The 22,572-nt window shown below is 37.9% G+C and overlaps 1 protein-coding gene across 1 annotated transcript in view; it reads right to left on the minus strand.

Moving 5' to 3' along the window:
- Window positions 1-17,838, minus strand: part of LOC134752120 (protein C-mannosyl-transferase DPY19L1) — a 40,526-nt gene extending 22,688 nt beyond the window's left edge. The window contains exons 1-9 of the mRNA XM_063687693.1: window positions 17,298-17,838; window positions 16,423-16,673; window positions 14,941-15,149; window positions 13,539-13,596; window positions 9,965-10,084; window positions 7,833-8,492; window positions 6,150-6,343; window positions 2,944-3,050; window positions 673-835 (exon numbers count right to left, since the gene is read on the minus strand). Of these exons, the coding sequence (XP_063543763.1) occupies window positions 673-835; window positions 2,944-3,050; window positions 6,150-6,343; window positions 7,833-8,492; window positions 9,965-10,084; window positions 13,539-13,596; window positions 14,941-15,149; window positions 16,423-16,673; window positions 17,298-17,397 (1,862 nt within the window). The 5' untranslated portion in view covers window positions 17,398-17,838. The remainder of the gene's footprint in view (window positions 1-672; window positions 836-2,943; window positions 3,051-6,149; window positions 6,344-7,832; window positions 8,493-9,964; window positions 10,085-13,538; window positions 13,597-14,940; window positions 15,150-16,422; window positions 16,674-17,297) is intronic.
- Between the last annotated feature and the right edge of the window lie 4,734 nt (window positions 17,839-22,572).

The following is a 22,572-nucleotide window of genomic DNA, read 5'->3' on the forward strand; positions in this document are numbered from 1 at the left end:
ATTGTATTGTATTGTACCTCGCCTCCTTATTCTCGTAGTGTGGATGCGCCACTATGGGCCGCCGCGTGACTAGCATGACAGTGGCCAGAATGTGTATTGTATTGTATTGTACCTCGCCTCCTTATTCTCGTAGTGTGGATGCGCCACTATGGGCCGCCGCGTGACTAGCATGACAGTGGCCAGAATGTGTATTGTATTGTATTGTACCTCGCCTCCTTTTTCTCGTAGTGTGGATGCGCCACTAGGGGCCGACGCGTGACTAGCATGACAGTGGCCAGAATGTGTATTGTATTGTGTTGTACCTCGCCTCCTTATTCTCGTAGTGTGGATGCGCCACTATGGACCGCCGCGTGACTAGCTTGACAGTGGCCAGAATGTGTATTGTATTGTGTTGTACCTCGCCTCCTTGTTCTCGTAGTGTGGATGCGCCACTACGGGCCGACGCGTGACTAGCATGACAGTGGCCAGAATGTGTATTGTATTGTACCTCGCCTCCTTATTCTCGTAGTGTGGATGCGCCACTATGGACCGCCGCGTGACTAGCTTGACAGTGGCCAGAATGTGTATTGTATTGTGTTGTACCTCGCCTCCTTGTTCTCGTAGTGTGGATGCGCCACTACGGGCCGACGCGTGACTAGCATGACAGTGGCCAGAATGTGTATTGTATTGTACCTCGCCTCCTTATTCTCGTAGTGTGGATGCGCCACTATGGGCCGACGCGTGACTAGCATGACCGTGGCCAGTATGGGCATGGATCCCGCGAAAGCTGCTTTTGCTCCCGTTTCTTTTGAGATCCAGTTGAGGAGCTCTTCTTGTTGATAATCGCTGAATTCACCTGAAAATATACATTTACACATGTGGTGTTACTTTCCCGCACTAGTGCGGGAATGAGTACTTTCCGTGCCTATGTCGAAAGTTTAAAATGTTTAAATGGCCATATGTATTGTACAGTCGCCATCAGATATATCGGAGCGGCCGAGGCTCTCACAAATATCTCTAATATCTCTATTTTCAAGGCGCTAGGTGCGTGTTCAGATGTTTTTGAGCACCTTGGCCGCTCCGATAAATCTGATGGCGACTGTACAACGATGTACAATACACGTGCGAATAGGTAATCTGCAACTGGTGTCTATTTAAAACACTATCTTCGGTCGTGTTTTAATTTATCGCGTTTCCGGCGAATTTCCCACTTTCCGCACTTGTATCGTAAATAACTATTTTTATGATAGTTATCAATGTTATCGTCGATTAAGTATGGAAATGACATTATAGACGTAATATTTTCATAGGGGTTCGTTGTTTGTAGTGGCAATCCCACACTCGGTCGCTTGACCTGAATACTGAGTCTAGGGGCTATTGAACTTCTTAGAAACTATAGTAAAACGTGCGGTCAAACCAAGCTAAGATGGTAGCGATTTTGATAGCACATGCAGACTGCATGACTGGATATCATTTTATGCCCGAGTTATAAATAAATAAATAAAAATATATTTATTTACCAACACAAAAAACAATGAATTGCGAGTACAATAAAAAAACCGGCCAAGTGCGAGTCGGACTCGCGTTCCAAGGGTTCCGTACATTACATAATTTAAACAATGTATTTTTATGATGTGAAACGTGAGTGAAATGTCTTTAAAAAACCCGTACGGGTCGGATCAAAAACTAAGTAATTAAGTCCGACTCACGCTTGACTGCACATTCCTAATAGGTTTTCCTATGATCTATAGGTAAAGATCTATTTTGTGTATTCTTTTCAAAATTTTAGACCTTCGTTTTTTAGAGTTTCGGAGATAAAGGGGGGGGGGGGGGGGAATAGTCATTTTTTGCCTATTTACTTGAATAACTTCTAAACTGTTTATGATAAAATTATTTAAAAAAAAAATTTTGAGATTCTCACAATGAGCTCTTTCTTTTGATATGTAACACAATAGTTTAAAAAACCTTATTTTTTGTTTTTCTCATTTACCCCCCAAAAGTGGCCCCCATGTTTAAAATTCATTTGTTTACGTTACATGTCAGTCTTTGGGTCACAAACTTACATACGTATACCAAAATTCAACTTAATTGGTCCAGTAGTTTCGGAGAAAATAGGCTGTGACAGACGGACAGACAGACAGACGCACGAGTGATCCTATAAGGGTTAAGTTTTTTCCTTTTGAGGTACGGAACCCTAAAAATCAGATAAAATAACAAATATTTGTGCAGTGAAATGGACGAGACTCAGCCAGACCGCTGATTTTCAGTCCCCAACCAAAAACTATACTTTTCACTTCGATTGTGAGTAAAATATACAAAAATATCCAGTATTCATTGTAGGTTATTTTACCGTATTTATTCAAGATTAAAGAAATGTGTACTCGGTTGTGTCGGGGGCGCGGGGCACGCCGGTCGGGACGCACCGGTAGTTTGTATGGCAGAATTTGGACTTTATTGCTAAGTAAATAAGGGTCGTAATAGATGATTTTACTTTATGCTCTAGAACATAATTTTTAGGATTCCGTACCCAAAGGGTGAAAAGATTATTACTAAGACTCCGCTGTCCGTCTGTCACCAGGCTGTATCTCATGAACCGTGATAGCTAGACAGTTGAAATTTTCACAGATGATGTATTTCCGTTGCCGCTGTAACAACAAATACTAAAAACAGAATAATATAAATATTTAAATGGGGCTCCCATACAACAAACGTTATTTTTTCTGTTTTTTTTTCGTGATGGTACGAAACCCTTCGTGCGCGAGTCCGACTCGCACTTGGCCGGTTTTTAGTATTTGTTGTTATAGCGGCAACGGAAATACACCATCTGTGAAAATTTCAACTGTCTAGCTATCACGGTTCATGAGATACAGCCTGGTGACAGACGGACAGACAGACGGACAGAGGAGTCTTAGTAATAGGGTCCCGTTTTTACCCTTTGGGTACGGAACCCTAAAAACAACTTACTTGTATATGACATTTCAACGCTCATATTGACGCTGAGACGATGCGCGAGCGCAGCGCAGCCCACCACCCAACACAGTGGCAAGTATTTTTGTACCGACGGAGGCATCCTGTTGAAAACAACGTCTTAATAGTACATTAATAGAGGCCGGGAGGACTTCCGGTTCGAACGCCATCTTGATAGTAGCCTCGTGATTAATTCCTTTGTTTTTTGCTCATTAATATTGTTTAAAGTGTAATATCGATAGCTTTATTATACAATAATCTAATGTGGTAGTGTGCAGTGAATAGAGAATTAATCTCAAAGCGTGTTTAACCACCATTTTGGAGTCAACGGCCGGTAGTCCACGTGCTTCTCGTAAAATCCAGCTATCGGTTTTACGAGACAACTACAACAACCACCGAACAGCGTCGTGCTCTAAGAGCATTTATTTTGTTCCTACCCTTTTACGTGACATTGGCTACGGGCAACACCGCCCTCAAGTCCATCAAGAAAAGAAAGATAGAGGCCGGGAAACGAAGAGTTGCAGGGCAAGTAGATATAGATGGCCGAGCGTAGCGAGGTCGATTGGGAATACGCGGCCGACAAACCCGTTTCTCGCCAAGATTTGTATACTGATTTTCTCAAACTTGCAATTAAATACATATTAAATCACATTTAGAAACGGGTCTATCGCGAATTTATTTTGTTACCTTTATTTACCGACGTTTCGACACAGGTTTCACTGGTCGTGGTCGCGGCTAACTGTGTCGAAACGTCGGTAAATAAAGGTAACAAAATAAATTCGCGTTAGACCCGTTTCTAAACGTGATTTAATATGTGTTTAAACCGCGAAAGTTTTAAATGTTATATTGCAATTAAATATCCATAAGCTACGGTGGTCAAAATCGAGAAAAAAAAACTGTCTAAAAATTGAATTTAGCTTGAGCAAGTACCAGGTCCTCATGAGTTACGAGAAGGTGTCGTTGACCAACCCGCCGAGGCGCGGCCAAACGCCATCTACACGAGTATAGGCCAAAAGAATGGCGCCATCTATTCGAGCATATTTTTTTCTTGTTTTTCCTAGGCACTTTTTTTCTTAGACTTTATTTTTCTTATACGGAGTTACATATATTATATCTTAGCAAGAAACTAACTTATAGGGCTATATGCTTGTGTAAGATTGTTACCCAAAACGGTAGTTTTACGTAGTTGTGATTAGCGTTCACGGCGAGCGCGCTCACAACGCACAACTCCATTCCCAATAAAAGTTTGAGCCGCATGACTAGAGCAGTTAGGATCGCGAACACAACTGAGCCACTTGGTATACTGACTTAGATACGTACTTGTGGTTAGCGTTCACGGCGAGCGCGTTCACAACGCACAACTGCATTCCCAATAAAAGTTTGAGCCGCATGACTAGAGCCGCTAGGATCGCGAACACAACTGAGCCACTTGGTATACTGACTTAGATACGTACTTGTGGTTAGCGTTCACGGCGAGCGCGTTCACAACGCACAACTGCATTCCCAATAAAAGTTTGAGCCGCATGACTAGAGCCGCTAGGATCGCGAACACAACTGAGCCACTTGGTATACTGACTTAGATACGTACTTGTGGTTAGCGTTCACGGCGAGCGCGCTCACAACGCACAACTCCATTCCCAATAAAAGTTTGAGCCGCATGACTAGAGCCGCTAGGATCGAGAACACAGCTGAGCCACTTGGTATACTGACGATACGTACTTGTGGTTAGCGTTCACGGCGAGCGCGCTCACAACGCACAACTACATGCCTAATAAATCAGACCTTCAGGAAATAGGTGACAGTGCTGTCCCCCAGGGATCGGTGACAGGAAATAACCTGTTCCTAATTCTTGTCAACGACATAACCTCCGCCTCGGACGATGCGGAGTACATTATGTTTGCTGACGACACTTGCATAATAGTCACTGCAGAAAATTCTAGTAATTTAGAATCAAAACTCTCGCAAACCATGCAGAATATCTCGGACTGGTTTACAGCAAATGGCATGCTCCTTAATGTCGAAAAAACAAACATAATGTACTTTCAACTCAAAAAGAACTCAAAAGAGCGATTCGATATCACAATAAATAACACACCAGTACCTCAAGTAAGTGAGGTTAAATACCTAGGGTTCAAAATTGATGATGGTCTAACATGGTCTCCCCACATAGAAGCAATCTGCAAAAAACTCTCTTCAGCATGTTTCGCCTTGTCCAGACTTGCCCACAGCGTCTCCCAGGACAACCTTAAAACAGCATACTTTGGGTACTTTCATTCAATCTTAGTCTATGGTGTGGACCTATGGGCAACATGTGCGGAACGCGAAAAAGTGTTTAAACTACAAAAGCGTGCAATCCGTATCATGGCTAAAAAACCCTCTGACTATCATGCTAAGGAGTTGTTTAAGCAGCTAAAAATTTTGACGTTACCTTCTGTCTATGTACTTGAAGCATGCAAGTACATACGACGCAATCTCGAACGGATCCCCTCTAATTTCCAAAAACTACAGACCGTAACGCGTAGACGCAACCTCCTATACGTGCCCCCGCGACGTCTAGCTAAGTCTCGGAAATCCTTACACATAGTAGGCATCAAACTTTACAATGCTCTAGACGAGCAGTTAAAAGCTACTTCAGACTCGATGTTCGAGAAAAAACTTAAACAAATATTGTTGGACATGGCGTGCTATAGTGTCGACGAATTCGTTCCCTGCTACAAGTCACTGACCCACCCACAAAATTATTGAATCTGTGATATTAATTACCTAATGTACCTAATAATAATGTATAATATAGAATAGGAATAAGCAAAATTGACATGTAAATCTTTTTATATTTTTATCAATAAATGATCTATCTATCTATCTATCTAATAGCAGTTTGAGCCGCATGACTAGAGCCGCTAGGATCGCGAACACAATTGAGCCACTTGGTATACTGTCTTATATACTTACTTGTGGTTAGCGTTCACGGCGATCGCGCTCACAACGCACAACTGCATTCCCAATAAAAGTTTGAGCCGCTAGGATCGCGAACACAGCTGAGCCACTTGGTATACTGACTTAGATACGTACTTGTGGTTAGCGTTCACGGCGAGCGCGCTCACAACGCACAACTACATGCCTAGTAGCAGTTTGAGCCGCATGACTAGAGCCGCTAGGATCGCGAACACAACTGAGCGACTTGGTATACTGACGATACGTACTTGTGGTTAGCGTTCACGGCGAGCGCGCTCACAACGCACAACTGCATTCCCAATAAAAGTTTGAGCCGCATGACTAGAGCCGCTAGGATCGCGAACACGCACAATTGAGCCACCTGGTATACCACTGCTGGCTCAATTTTGAGCCGCCGCAGATAACGTATTGTGGAGTCGGTCATGTCTATTTCTACGTCGTTCTGTAATAAAAAAAACATTTATAGTTTAAATCAAAGAGGATATAATAGGATAGAGCGGTACTGTCATAGTAACATTTGTAGCCACAGTAAATTCACTGCCATCTATCGAAACACGATTAAAACTAAAAATATCAAAAAATGTATTTATATATGGATAAATGTTTTTTTTTATTTGCATTAATATTTTTTATATGATTTTGACCCATGTTCTTTCACTGATATGCGTTAAAATTGTTAAATAACAAACGAAACCGTCAACGCCATCTATTCGAAAGTAGGCCCAACGTAGTGGCGCCATCTGATCGAGAATCAAAATTTCTTGATTTTCGAGGCACGTTTTTTCCTGAGACTGTATCCATCTATTACGGAGTTATATCTATCTTTGGTTTAAATACACAAAAAAATATTTTATCAAAATAGTTATTAATTGAGCTGAAATTTTGCATACATATGTAAATGGGGTGACACTGCAATATAATGATGACATTGGAGCTGATCTGATGATGGAGACAGGAGGTGGCCATAGGAACTCTGTGATAAAACAACGCAATTTAATTGTGTTTGGGGTTGTTAGAATTGTGTCTGAGAATTAGTTGCCTGTGGAAAGAAAAGTACAGTCTGCGATAAAAGCTTGTACAAAAAATGAATTTTTTGCCAAAAAATAATTTATTAAGTTTTCATTTACGCAATAAATATCAATACATAGTATCATAGAGTAACTTATACTAGAGCGGTACTGTCATAGTAAATTTTGTAACCCCAGTAAATTCACTGCCATCTGTCGACACACTTTAAAACTAAAAATAAATATTTATAAAAATACGATAAAATGTATTTAAATATGGATAAATGATTTTTTTATTTGCATTAATTATTTTTATATGATTTTGACCCATGTTCTTTCACTGGTATGCGTTAAAATTATAAATAACAAACGAAACAGTCAACGCCCTCTATACGAGTGTAGGCCAAAACTAGTGGCGCCATCTGATCGAGAATCAAATTTTCGTGATTTTCGGGGCACGTTTTTTCCTTACACTATATCCATCTATTACGGAGTTATATCTATCTTTGATAGTATAAAACAAAGTCGCTTCCTGCTGTCTGTCTGTCCCTATGTACGCTTAGATCTTTAAAACTACGCAACGGATTTTGATGCGGTTTTTTTAAATAGATAAGAGTGATTCAAGAGGAAGGTATATATGTATAATACATCAGCATTGCACCCGTGCGAAGCCGGGGCGGGTCGCTAGTTTAAAAAAAACCGGCCAAGTGCGAGTCGGACTCCCACACCGAGGGTTCCGTACTTTTTAGTATTTATTGTCATAGCGGCAACAGAAATATATCTGTAAAAATTCCAACTGTCTAGCTATCACGATTATACAGCCTGGTGACAGACAGACAGACGGACAGCGGAATCTTAGTAATAGGGTCCCGTTTTTACCCTTTGGGTACGGAACCCTAAATAATAATCATACCAAATACCAACCTTTTCTTTGCTATCAGCATTATTCTCTATCCCGCTGTCATCATCTTCTAGAACCTCCTTTTTCACAGTCTTCTTCTCTTCTCCAAACCACGAATACACACGAACAGACACACCAAACACAACCATAGGTATAAGACATGTTTTAGACATATTCACAACAGTACTTAAAGGCAGAAAGTCAAATACTTCCAAACATGTATATATTAAAGTATGAAACTTTTTATAACTTGTAAACTTAGAATACAAAATATCCCAAACATGAGTGTCATCTTCTATTTCAAGAAAATCGCTTATTAAGTGCTTTAAATAAAACGATGACGTAATAACTATTAAAAGTCTTAGAATAACTAACCAAGATTCCACAAATAAATCTAACCTATTTTGCACTTTTATTCTAAACGAACTAAAAAATAAACAATACGTAGATACAACTAAAAAGAATGAGGTATACAAGGAAGTTTTTAGCATATCATTCCCTTGTAGCAGTAAGACCGCCATATGTAGACCACAGAAGTGCGAGTGGAGGAAAATGCAGAGGACCTTAAGGTCGATTATTTTGAGTTGCTCCATTAGGAAGAAAATTACGGTTTGTGTGAGGAAGATGAATTGGGAGAATTGCCAGAAAAGCAGGCAGAGGCAGTTCACGATGAAGATTGACACCTGAAAAAAAAAACAAATATAATTATAGTTGGTCAAGCAAATCTTGTCAGTAGAAAAAGGCGGCAAAATTGAAAAATCGCGGGTTAGAAACACTACGTTTCAATTGTTCGAAAATCGCGTGTCATTTATATCTTATCTGTGCGTGTCATTTGTATCTTGTTCGACGTACATTGCTGCTTTTTGTTCGTTTCCTAAGGATACCATACTTTAGTTTGATTTACATTGCTACTAACATATCCAGCTTGACAGACTATATAAACGCTATGATAGAAATAAATCAAATGGTTATGAAAACCTTAAGTCTTTTTTAAATGAATTGCACAACCTAGGTTACGTTAGAATTTAAATAAAATAATTTGATGTTCAGATATAGAAATACACGTGTTACGGTAAAAAAAAACGGCCCTTATGTATTTTCACAAGCTTTTGTTTAACTTGCCCTGTTTGTATGTAAGTTTGTTGGTTTGTTAGTGTGGGTCTGATTTTCGATTGAGCTGTAAATGAAATATGGTGGAACTCTGTGATGAAACAACGCAACCCAATTGTGTTTCGGGATTTTAGAATTGTCCCGATGAGTATTAGTTGTCTGTGGTAAGAAAAGTACAGTCAGTGAGAAAAGCTTGTGGCATCTGTGGCAGTAGCAATGGAACGGCCATGTTGTCAATAATATCTACACAGATCTGGCAATAAGCTGCGTTATTACTATGAAAATAGGGTCCATTTTACCTGGAGACGGCAGTAAGTGCGACCATTCCGCAATTGCGTTGCTAGTCCATACTAATATTATAAATGCGAAAGTCTGTCTGTCTGTGTGTTCCCTCTTCACGCTTAAACCGCTGAATCGATTTAGATGAAATTTGGCATAGAGATAGGTTGAGTCCCTGAGAAGGACATAGGATAGTTTTTATCCCGTAAATCATCCCTTAAGAAAGTAAAAAGCGGGGTGGAATTGAGATAATTAGCGAATTTGCCTGCCTGCTAATTTGTGTGCATAATATGCTCAAATTTAGATTGCTATGAGATTTTCTCCAGGCGCTATTCTTACTCTAGCTGCGGTTACTAAGTCCACGCAGACGAAGTCGCGGGCAAAAGCTAGTAATATAATAAGTTATGCTCTTTACAAATTCTAGGTATTGAACTATGAGAACCAACATCTGTTCTATAAGTATTACATAAGAAAGGCCGAAAATTAGCTAGTCGAGAATGTTTTCGCGGAACAGTCTAATATTTTTTTGCAAAAGCTGTGGGCAGTCCACCGTTCCCGAAACAATTCTGTGTTTGGTCAGAAATCCAACGGCGGTCCTCGAGAGAAATCATTTTAAAAACTTTAATCGTTTACGATATGAGTTTAGTGAGCGCAGTTTCCCCTGGTGAACAGTGAGGGAAAATAGGAATCTCTTTTGTTTTCAATAATATCTACACAGATCTGGCAATAAGCCGCCTTATTACTGTGAAAACAAGGTCCATTTTACCTGGAGACGGCAGTAAGTGCGACCATTTCGCAATTGCGTTGCGACTAGGCCCATCTGTAGCAGTAGCAATGGAGCGGCCATGTTTTCTCGCTCGTTCGGCGCCCACTGTACTCGTGTACACTAATAACAAAATAAAAGTTCAATAAATACATACCGTCAATAAGTTCAACTAAATAATAAATCAAATAGGGTATTTTTCTACTAGTCAAATGTGGTATTTTCTATAAAAAGGGACCTTATTGTCGATGGCGCTTACGCCATTACAAACGATGCTCCGATATAATTACAATGCCGCGCGACGTTGTGCGGCGTAAGCGCCATCGACAATAAGGTCCCTTTTCATAGAAAATGCCCCAAATATCAGTTTATTTTTTCGAACTGTCAAAACGATTAGCTACTGCGGAGTTTATATTAGGTCCTTTATGAAACTGGCGCTTTTTTTTACAGATATTATTTCTTACGTAATTTATTAATTTCAATTGCAACTTCCAAATTAATTTTTAATTTCAATAGTAGACTATGTAACAAAGGTTTTAAATACAAATAATAGAAATAAAACTATGAAAACGGATTATATCGCGTATATTGAATTTATAATACATTCTGACGTTTCGAACCCTTTACCGCGTTCGTGGTCAATGGGTGACTGAGGAAAAATTACAAAGTGCAAAAATACCCACATACTAAAAATTAATGAACATTCATAGACTATAAACTTTAAGGCTGGTTGTACATGCAAAATTGGTTCATAAGGCTAGTAATATATATACGCGATTAAAACTACGCCGGCTCCAACCCTACACCGCGGACCCGAGAAGATTTATTTTATAGTTTTATTTCATGAGTAACTATCGCGGTAACCGAAGACAATATTTTATACAAATAATAGTTTTTTTTTAAATTATTTTCTAATTGAAGCTTGAAAACCACCCTTTTTATGTGCTGCCGGACGTATAGTTTTATCAAAGATAGATATAACTCCGTAATAGATGGATACAGTCTAAGGAAAAAACGTGCCTCGAAAATCAAGAAAATTTGATTCTCGTTCAGAGTTCTCGTTCGCTTTGGCCTACTGTCGTATTGATGGCGTTGACGGTTTCGTTTGTTATTTAACAATTTTAACGCATATCAGTGAAAGAACATGGGTCAAAATCATAAAAATAATTAATGCAAATAAAAAAAATCATTTATCCATATTTAAATACATTTTATCGTATTTTTATAAATCTTCATTTTTAGTTTTAAAGTGTGTCGACAGATGGCAGTGAATTTACTGTGGTTACAAAATTTACTATGACAGTACCGCTCTAGTATAAGTTACTCTATGGTTTTATGATGCTAACTATTCTATGTTATTTCTTACGTATTTTTTTCATTTCAATTGCAACTTCCAAATCATTTTTTAATATCAATAGTAGACTATGCAACAAAGGTTTTAAATACAAATAATAGGTTTTTATTTTTTATTTAGTGTTTCAAATTAAAGCTTGAAAACCATCATATGCTTCATATGCTGCCGGTTCAAGTGTTTCAATTACGTAAAGTTTCATCATGCTAACTATTTTTAAGCGCAGCTTAAAAGTTTTCAATATTTCTAACAAAATTCTGTTTAGTTGAAATTTGACCTTGCTGAATAATCCGCAAAATTCAATGTATGAAAATCACAGTTTTCATAAAATGTTCCATACAAAACGCCAATTTCAAAGGACCTAATATGAATACCTACTGCAAAAGTGACGTCACGGCCACTACATATAGAAATTGTGTCAAAATTCCGATGACAATGTTATAATGTCAACATGAAGCCGATATGATGCAGTCGGAAGGTAGCCAAAGGAATTCTTCGGAGGAGAAACGTAAACACATTGAAAACAAACACATTGAACAATCCCGAGAATTAGTTGATAGACATGCAAAGTACAGTCGAAGATAAAAGTGTGTATCAAAAAATATTTTTTTTCAAACTTGGAATGAAATGTTGACATGACTTACTTCAAACAAAGATAGATATAACTCCGTAATAGATGGATACAGTCTAAGGAAAAAACGTGCCTGGAAAATCAAGAAAATTTGATTCTCGATCAGAGGGCGCTACTAGCTTTGGCCTACTGTCGTATAGATGGCGTTGACGGTTTCGTTTGTTATTTAACAATTTTAACGCATATCAGTGAAAAAACATGGGTCAAAATCATAAAAATAATTAATGCAAATAAAAAAAATCATTTATCCATATTTAAATACATTTTATCGTATTTTTAGTTTTAAGGTGTGTCGATAGATGGCAGTAAATTTACTGGGGTTACAAAATTTACTATGACAGTACCGCTCTATCTTATTATATCCTCTTTGCTTCAAATTAGATCCGGAAATAATACGTATCCGGTGCGATGCGTGAAGATGATATGTAAAGGAATTTCATACAGCCTTACACACCTAAGCTTGTAAAGCAACCTTCTTTTGTTTCGAAGAGCAGCCGCGGCTCGTCAACGACACCTTCTCGTAACTCATGAGGCCCTGGTACTTGCTCAAGCTAAATTCAGTTTTTAGACAGTTTTTTTCTCGATTTTGGCCACCGTAGCCTATGGATATTTCATTGCAAGTTTGAGAAAAGCACTATACACATCTCGGACGAGAAACGGGGTTGCCGGCCGCGTATCACTATTAGACCTCGCTACGCTCGGCCGTCTATATCTACTTGGACTGCAACCCTTCGTTTCCCGGCCTCTGTAGTAATGTACTATTTCTCAAAAATCGACGGCAAAGTTGACGTTGCCGGTTAAAAAGTAGGTCGCGAAGTGCGTAGTTTATGGTCAGTCAAAAAATTAAAAAGTTAAAAACATTGCAGTCTCGATTTCGGGACTGCAATGTTGCATACAAATTCCATTATTTGTCGAGTTTCAAACTTTTTAAAAGTTGAAGTGGCCATATCAAATGAAGGCATAGGTCCATTAAACAGCCAAACAGATGATCAGTACTTATTATTATAATGTTGGTACCGCGACTATTTAGGTGTCTCAAATAGGTTGGCGTATTTTCAGCAGAAAAATACACTTCCATTTTTAATTAAAAAAATAAAACGGCGGCAAAGCAAATCTTTTTACTTTTTTCTGTGAAAATATATACATAACAATGTTGCTTCTGTAAAATATTTCTATTATATTTGCATTTATTGCGGCATTTTTGAGAAAAGCACTATATATGACTCGGCTGGAAGGCTACTTGCTGGTTTCGGATTCAATTAAACGGACTCCCAAGGTCGTCCGTTTAAAACAAATCCTCAGCCAGCAAGTAGCTACTTCCGAGCCTCGACAATAATGTACTATTATAGTACATATGACGTTACGTACGTTAAGAGTACGTGTTAGTTTAAAATTACGAGTGAAAATCGTGTTAGTTTAAATCAATACATATGCTACTTTACCGCACTAGTGCGATAATTGGCACATTACGTGACTATGTCGATAATTTAAAGGGCCATATGTACTGTAAAACGTTGTACGATACACGTGCGAATTTCCTATTTTTCGCACTTGTATCGTACCGTAAATAACTACTGACTAAATAACTCATTTACCTCAACATGGTTTGCGAAGTACTGCGCGACGGCAAGCAGCCCGCCTAGCACGCTATTACTGTAACAATATAGCGCCGCTATGCTTACTCAACCTCGTATCTGCAACACTCATTTGATGACAAAAACACACGTATTCCGAATGAAAGAAAAGCGACATTTCCATCAAATGATTGTTGCAGATATGAGGTTGAGTAAGTATAGCGACGATAGGTCATTTTATATCGCAATTCGCAGGTCATCTAAAAAACCGGCCAAGTGCAAGTCGGACTCGCGCAGGAAGGGTTACGCAAAAAAAACGGCAAAAAATCACGTTTGTATGGGAGCCCCACTTAAATATTTATTTTATTCTGTTTTTAGTATTTGTTGTTATGTTCGTACATCATCTGTGAAAATATCAACTGTCTAGCTATCACGGTTCATGAGATACAGCCTGGTGACAGACAGACGGACAGCGGAGTCTTAGTAATAGGGTCCCGTTTTTACCCTTTGCGTACGGAACCCTAAAAAGCGTGTGCTCTCGAAGATCCACGCTAGTGTACGTCGCATTGTAACGTTCTCCTGACAACCTGGACTAGATTTGATAGGTAGATTGTATGCTTGTTAGTAACAGCTCCAACTTTATTGGTAGTGTTTGAACAGTTAATTATTGCGCAAGAAACCATTTTGTTTTTAAAACCTGACGTCGCAAGCAGACATCGATCGGGAGCAGACTAAAGTTCGCGGCGAGCAATGGAGCCACCGGGTCGTCGTTTCGCCACGCGAGGTACATACACTCTTTCCTTCTATCTTGATTTAGTTCTGTGGTTAGTAACTTGTTTTTTACAATGACATTTCGTGTTAAAATTGACCATACTATAAAATCTACATTTAGGTCCGATAATCTGTGGAATAAAAAAACCGGCCAAGTGCGAGTCGGACTCGCGCACCGAGGGTTCCGTACTTTTTAGTATTTGTTGTTATAGCGACAACAGAAATACATCATCTGTGAAAATTTCAACTGTCTAGCTATCACGGTTCATGAGATACATCCTGGTGACAGACAGACGGACAGCGAAGTCTTAGTAATAGGGTCCAGTTTTTACCCTTTGGGTACGGAACCCTAAAAAGCATGGACTCACAATGACACATACACAACGTTCGTCTACATATCTCAACCTATCGTCTACATGCTGACAGACACAGGGCTGCGATTAACAACCAGTCCAGATCTTAATCTTTTAAATATCAGTGTTTACCACTTTATTGACCTCTCCCTTGAGTAGGGAACTATGATAGCACCCATGAGGCTGACATGTTCACCTAGAGTGTCCAAAGCCTCCATAAAAACCAGATAAAAAAAAAGAAAAAAAAGAAATACCGAGAGCACTCCAAAGCCCACATAGTTTTTTACAAAATCTATTACCTCAAACTATATGCTGAGAGGAACAAAGCTGCTACCAACAGCCCGGCCAACCACCAAACAGCCTCCAAGTAGAAAAGTATGGGCTCTCCAAGGCCCACACAGCTTAGGACTGGCTCCACTTCGTCACCGCGATACACCATGTGGCACTGCCGATACGTCGAGGTGTTTAACCATGGTTCTAGGTAGCGGTACATAGCACCAATCAGGACCTAGAACAAAGTTTTCAAATAAAATAAATAAATCACAATCTGCCATTATCCACATACCTATCATTCCCGATGCCAGGGAGGTTTTTGGATTATACCAAAGATAGATATAACTCTGTAATAGATGGATACAGTCTAAGGTACAAATCGATTGAACCAACTTCTTAGTACAAAAAATAATTTGGCTCTTTATCGAAATAATGTAGATGGGATGACATACACAATATATAATAAACTGCCACAATCATTAAGAGACATGCCATTTATTAAATTTAGACGTGCAATTATAATATTTTTAAGCGAGCACAATTTTTATAGCGTTAAGGAATATTTAAATGTAGATTTTTATTAATCTTGTGACATTTTATTATTTATTAATTCGCCTATTCGGCTCTAATTTCAATTTGTAAATGTAAATGTTTAATAAATTATTGTAATTGATTGTGTAAATATGTAATATAATGTTAATAGGTTTTAAGTTTCAAATTATTTTGCATGCCTACTATTATAAGGTATTGATATTATCTGGACATAATAGTTTTGACTGTACCATCTTATCTGTACATAATGTTAAGCAAATAAACGAATTTCATTTCATTTCATTTCATTTCAAGGAAAAAACGTGCCTCGAAAATTACGAAAATTTGATTCTCGATCAGATGGCGCCACTACCTTTGGCCTACTCTCATATAGAGGGCGTTGACGGTTTCGTTTGTTATCTAACAATTTTAACGCATATCAGTGAAAGAACATGGGTCAAAATCATAAAAATAATAATTGCAAATAAAAAAAAAACATTTAAATACATTTTATCGTATTTTTATAAATCTTCATTTTTAGTTTTAAAGTGTGTCGATAGATGGCAGTGAATTTACTGTGGTTACAAAATTTACTATGACAGTACCGCTCTATTCTATTATATCCTCTTTGATTATACTGAGCAACTTTCACTATGGGACCATCCACAAAATGGCGAATAAAAAATTTACCCACCCATAGAAAATGGACCAGCCAAAAAGTATGAAATAGTCAAATTTTGTTTTGAGATTTCGGGGTTGGTTCCATAGTAAAAGTTGCTCAGTATAATCCCAAAATCTCCCTGGCAAGGGGTATGCACATATTTATTGGCCACCCTGTACATATTGGGACTCCTACAATTTAGGAGGGTTTTAAATCTCGGTCAGAGATATAGGGTTAGAGCCAAGCTTTATTCGATATTCATAAGCGCATTGTAATATGGTTACTTGAAAAATAAACTACATATCTTTATCTTTACCTCCGGAGCGATGTTGAATCTGTTTAACGCATTAACCTCCTTCGGATACTCGACAAGACGGTCATACATGAGTTTGGACACTCCGGCTATGAACGGTCTCTCTTCGACCACGGTCTTGTAGTACGAGTAGTAAAATCCCAACTCGGTCCGGAGTGACATCTCTCGTTCCATGGTGGAGAGATGAGAGAAGTTAAGGTTTTTCTCGAAGAGTGTTGAGACATATAGGTAGTGGAGATAGCCGAGGGAGAGAGCTGGAAATATTATTTTTTATTTAATAAACACAGTAAAATTTAAATATAAGCATAGCACAATGTTTCTCAACATGACACCCTGTAGAAGTGCGATTTTATTGCTTAAAGTGGCGGCCGCCATTTTGCACATTTCTGTATCGAATCTGGCAGTGTACCCGCTGTGAGACAATGTTTAGGTACTCTGCTCTAATTTGAAATTGGGTGTCTAAAACTTACCCAACAAATTTATCACATTTAAGCTCACTTTGAAGCCAGTCTTGTACTTTGTGACTTTTAAGAGGTAATAAATACCTTCTAATAGTATTTTTATTAAAAATTCAAATAATTATTCTGTAAGTAGGCCTTAATTCTTTCACAAGTCAAAAATACATTTACATTGACATGAAAAATACATTGTAACTTTTATGAATACAACAGCCAATACATATGTGGGTAAACATTAATAAACATTAATCTTTAGCGTTAATAATACATTCAATTTGGAGATGTAAAAGGTCCCCAATGTAAGCAAAAATAGGTACTAATATAATAAGATTAGGAGGTGTGAAGCATCTCCAAAGTTCAAGGCTTTTTAATGCTCTCTAAAAACCTAAATTAAACTCAAAAACAAACATAATTACTTACCAATCAGACCAACTAAAGTGTATCGGAAAATTTTCTCAACCGAAAATCGAACAGGTTTTTTTATGCTTTCGGCTTTAGCCGGAGTTTCCTCCTTTTCCATGGCTGGTTTTTATTTAAAACATTTTATTTTCCAAAGCAAATATTATCACAAATGTCATGTGAATTTTATTGTATTTCTTCTTCTTCTTCTTCTTTTAAAATTATGGCTTCAGCCCAGTGGGACTATTTCGCCAGTATCAAGGTATTGAGAGGTTTACAAACGACAAAAATTGTACGGTTGTACAAGACAGTGTACGGTGATTTGTTAGCTCTTGTAAATCGATAGCTAGACTTTACAAGAAGCACGTGGACTACCGGCCGTTGACTCCAAGATGGTGGTTAAACGCGCTTCAAAATTAATTCTCCATTCACTGCACACTACCACATTAGTTTACTGTATAATAAGCTATCGATATTACACTTTAAACAATATTAATAAGCAAAAAACAAAGTAATTAATCACGATGCTAACTATCAAGATGGCGCTCGAACCGGAAGTCCTTATTGTATTTGATGGACGAGTGACGACGGACGACTTGACAGTCTTGACACTAATGTCATTAACTAATTTGACATTTGACTGTCTGACTGATGTAGCCATGGAGACTGTATAAAGGAGCCAAATCTCTATGACTCTATGTATGAAAAGTGTCCATCAAAAACTCAGAATAATGACTAAAGCATAGAAGTCGGGCAAAAATGCTTCGCAAATATGTATACCCGTACTTTACTTCCTTACGAATTAGATAATGTGCCGAAAAGAGATGCATATATGCTTGTTATTTCTCATTTACGTACGATGTCATAAGTTTGATAATTTGCTAGGGATGTGACTGTGTCGACTTTTTATATCGATAAATTATGCATAAGTTTATGTGCCGTGTAAAAGAATAATCACGAAATTGGCAAATTGATAATAGTCTGGCTAATGAAAGTTGAACCTGAAAAAACGCGGCAATTTCAAGAAATCTGTAGCAGGCGGCTCGTTGAAATGAAATGAAATGCGTGGAATACAAGGATTGCATAACTTTTATACTTTTTATAATTTTCATATTCTAAAAATCATTAAAAAGTATAAAAATTATGCAATCCTTGGAATCAAAGAGCCGCCTGATATGAGGATTAATGCATGTACCTAATATAGCTTTTATCTCATTTGCAGTCTACCACTCAGAACCGTCTAACTATACCTCTCGTTTTTTTATCATTAGAAAGAAGGCGAGCGATCTTAACGTGTCGTTTTATCGAAAAACACTTTGAAAATAAGTCACAACAAATATAATATACGATCATTTACATACTTTTGCTTTCATAAGTAAAATATTGCTATATTTATAAAAAAACTTGTCAATAAAAAGACACGTGGAAATGGTTTACCGTTTTTTCTAATGCTAAAAGACTAAGTATAGTTTCTAGTCATGTACAGTCAGCTGCAGAGAAAAGGCACCCCCCCCTGCATACAAAGTTCTGTAAATTAGTATGGACGTGGGGTACCTTTTCTCTGCAGCTGACTGTACCAAATAGGAAATGAAAAAAAAAACGTTCGTGTAATATATTTTTTTTTATTTAATAATAGGGAATATCACGCGAAACTCGGCGTAGGTGGCGCCACTATCACAATCTGAGGGTCTATCGCGAAACAAGAAAATCGAACTTTCGTTATCTAACATCTCTGTCACTTGCGTATTCGAGCGATAAAGAGGCAGCTAGATAACGAAATTTCGGATTCGAGTTTTCCGGTAGGTCCCCTGAAAACTTGTCAAAAACCTGTTAAAGGTACAGTATGAATAAGTTACGTTAAGGTGCACTAAAAAAGCTAGTGCTGCACTCTGGTGGCAGAACATTGCAGTAATATCCCCTATTCCTCGTCCTTTGGAAATCTGAAATAAAAAGTTGAGTTTTGTGACCAACAATATTAATAAAAGGAACATTCATCAATGATCATTAATGTCTTTTTTATTAGGGTTCCGTACCCAAAGGGTAAAGACGGGACCCTATTACTAATACTTCGCTGTCCGTCTGTCTGTCAGGCTGTATCTCATGAACCGTGATAGCTAGACAGTTGAAATTTTCACAGATGATGTATTTCTGTTGCCGCTATAACAACAAATGCTAAAAAGTACGGTCCCCTTGGTGCGCGCGTCCGACCCGCACTTGACCGGTTTTTAGTATTAAACCATAGTCTGGCAAACACAATCTGTCAGTAAGTAAGAACAAAGAAAACTATAGGTACAGTCGAAGGCAAAAATATCGATCCAGACAAATGGCTTAAAAATATGTGAACACGATTTTATTGTCTGAGCGTACACATATTTTTGAGACTTTGGGAATGTATATATATTTATGCCCTTGACTGTACTCATCAATTAAAATGAGACAGTCCTGGGCCAAACTATAAGAAAGCTGTAAATGTCGATAGGTTATTGATCTGAGGTCGATACATCACTATGCCAAAAATATAACCTTTCATACTTAGCAGAAAAGTTCGAAAATTTATGCAAAAATCTATATAGACTTGAATGCAAGTAATAATTACATAAACAATATATCGATTTCTATGTTTAGGGTCAGGTCCTATAAATTAATTTCTTCAAAATTGAACAAAACTCACCGATTAAAGGTTATCGGTTCGTGCGTATTTTCTTTTCTTCCTGTATGCGATTTACAGCCCTCGATCACACAAGACATTATCACAAAGGGAACTTCAAACCATTACAAATAAAAACTCAACACGTTTTCCAACAATCTTTCAGGAATAGCAAGAATATAATTAAAATAAACCAAGATGACCGCTGAAACATCCCGAAATATTTCAACTAAAATAATACGACTTTGTCAAGTTGTTACAGTTGACACCTACCTGTGAAATAACGAACTTATATTTTATTTGGCTGGATTATATTATAGAACCACATAGGACCATTTGACATTTCCCTCAGTTCATCTTATGACAATACTGAAAAAAACGAAAGAACTTGCGGATTGTTATCTCACTCACTCATAGACAAAAAGTAATAACGTGTTGTGAATACGATATCTTTTACCAAGCTTTTATTTTTGCCCGGCTTCTTTGCTTTAGTCATTATTCTGAGATCAAAAAACAGTAATTAGGCGGCGCCACCATACACCGAAATACTACCAAAAACAACCTACGTAATTTGGTCGGGTTATTTGTTGCCTTATATGGTTCATGTTATACTCATCTCCCAGAGCCTAACTAGCGCCACCGGAGAGATTAGGAACTATTATTTAAAGCTTAACGCGGTCACTTTGACAACATTTCTGCCATAAGAGATTGCGATCCTTTCTATACCATCCATAAGATGTAGCTTTAAAATCAAACAGGGGCAAAATGCATAGAACAATACATTGATGTCCCTCAATTTTGACAACAGTGACACCTGTGTTTTAAATCCCGAGTAAAGTTTTCTTTGGAAAAATAGATGAATTTAAATAGAAGTAAGAGTGAATGCTGCTTTATGCAGTTACTGGCCAAATTGTCCATGTTTATATATCTGATTCTATTTTAGCGCGATGGTCAAACTCAAATTTCTTTAAAATAATTATCTCAAAAAAATTGTTTTAAATACAAAAATAAGATGGCGCTACTTTTGCATACGATCATATGATAGTGATGTGAAACGCAACATGTACAATTTTTTTTTACCTGTGGAATAACAATTAGCGTTTATAAAGTTGGCTACTCTTTACCAATTTCATGAGTGGAAAAAACAATACAAAAGCCATACAAAAGCACTTGTTTTTATATTTATAATTATGGTTTGTCAAAGGACTACTTTTTATACTTATAATTATAGTTTGTTAACCCTTAAATGCATGATTTTTTGTATAACTTTTTAATAAATTGAAATAGATGTGTCATGCTGTATAAAAGTAATAAATGTGATTTTGGATAGCTGCATATTGAGCCACGGACCATCAAATATACGATGCATATATACATCATTATGCATTTAAGGGTTAAAGGACTGTCTCATTTCAAACATAGACAGTGAGAATCATACTATCTTTGTCTTACACTATAAGTACCAGCAACCCATAAGGGCTCTCCACACTCATGCGAGAATCACGCTAATCAGCGAACTAGGCTAAAGGGCGAAATAGGGCCCTAAAAGGAAAGGATGAGTATAATTTTTTTGTTCTTTTTTACTGACAATTTGGTTTGACCAATCATATTAATTTGTTCAAGGAAAAAAACAAAGTATTTTGTTGTATGTTGTTTTATTTTCGCACGTCTTCACCAGCTACTTGCCATCCCAATAACTCTGTCGCACGAGTGTGGAGCGGGCGTCGCAGATCTGCGAAATCGACTTCGAAAATAGTAAGAGTATTATTTTCGTAGTCGACATCTAGCGTCAAGTAGCGGATTTATCAGTACTGCTACTCGACACTGGATGTCACTTGTGTCGCGACTGATGAAAAGTGTACTCGACAATTTACAACTAATATTATAAGCAAAAGGAGTTGAAAAGAGAGTTCCGGTTAATCCGGTTATAATATTAGCTGAAAATCGTTGAGAATTAGACTTTCCGTTCGTCGCGACATCTATTGTCGAGTAGCAGTACTGGTAATTCCGATACTTGACGCTAGATGTCGACTACCATAAGGGCACACGGGGCCCGTGCCCAGGGCCCCCTTCCTCAGGGGAGTCACGGGGCCCCGAAGGACAAACAGTGAGTCTCGACCAGACTCACTGTTTGTCCTTCGGGGCCCCGCTCAAAAACAATACAAAAGGTAATCACGGTCTATATCCCGGTCAATATAAGTCTAGTGAAACTAACAGTGAATCATTCAAAACTGTTATTCTATTCATCTATAAACAAGATTCATTTTGGTATAAGGTATCTAGTTATTTAGGGGTGGCCAGTTATTGACATCTTATACTAAAAAAACCGGCTAAGTGCGAGTCGGTTCGCGCACGAATAGTTCCGTACCATTACGGAAAAAAACAGCAAAAAATCACGTTTGTTGTATGGGAGCCCCATTTAAATATTTATATTATTCTGTTTTTAGTATTTGTTGTTATAGCGGCAACACAAATACATCATCTGTGAAAATTTCAACTGTCTAGCTATCACGGTTCATGAGATACAGCTTGGTGACAGACGGACAGACGGACAGCGGAGTCTTAGTAATAGGGTCCCGTTTTTACCCTTTGGATACGGAACCCTAAAAATGATTTCTGTTTATAGGTGGCTAAAATTCATTTTTAGTA

The sequence above is a fragment of the Cydia strobilella genome, chromosome 24 (genome assembly GCF_947568885.1).
Source record: "Cydia strobilella chromosome 24, ilCydStro3.1, whole genome shotgun sequence".
Taxonomy (NCBI): domain Eukaryota; kingdom Metazoa; phylum Arthropoda; class Insecta; order Lepidoptera; family Tortricidae; genus Cydia; species Cydia strobilella.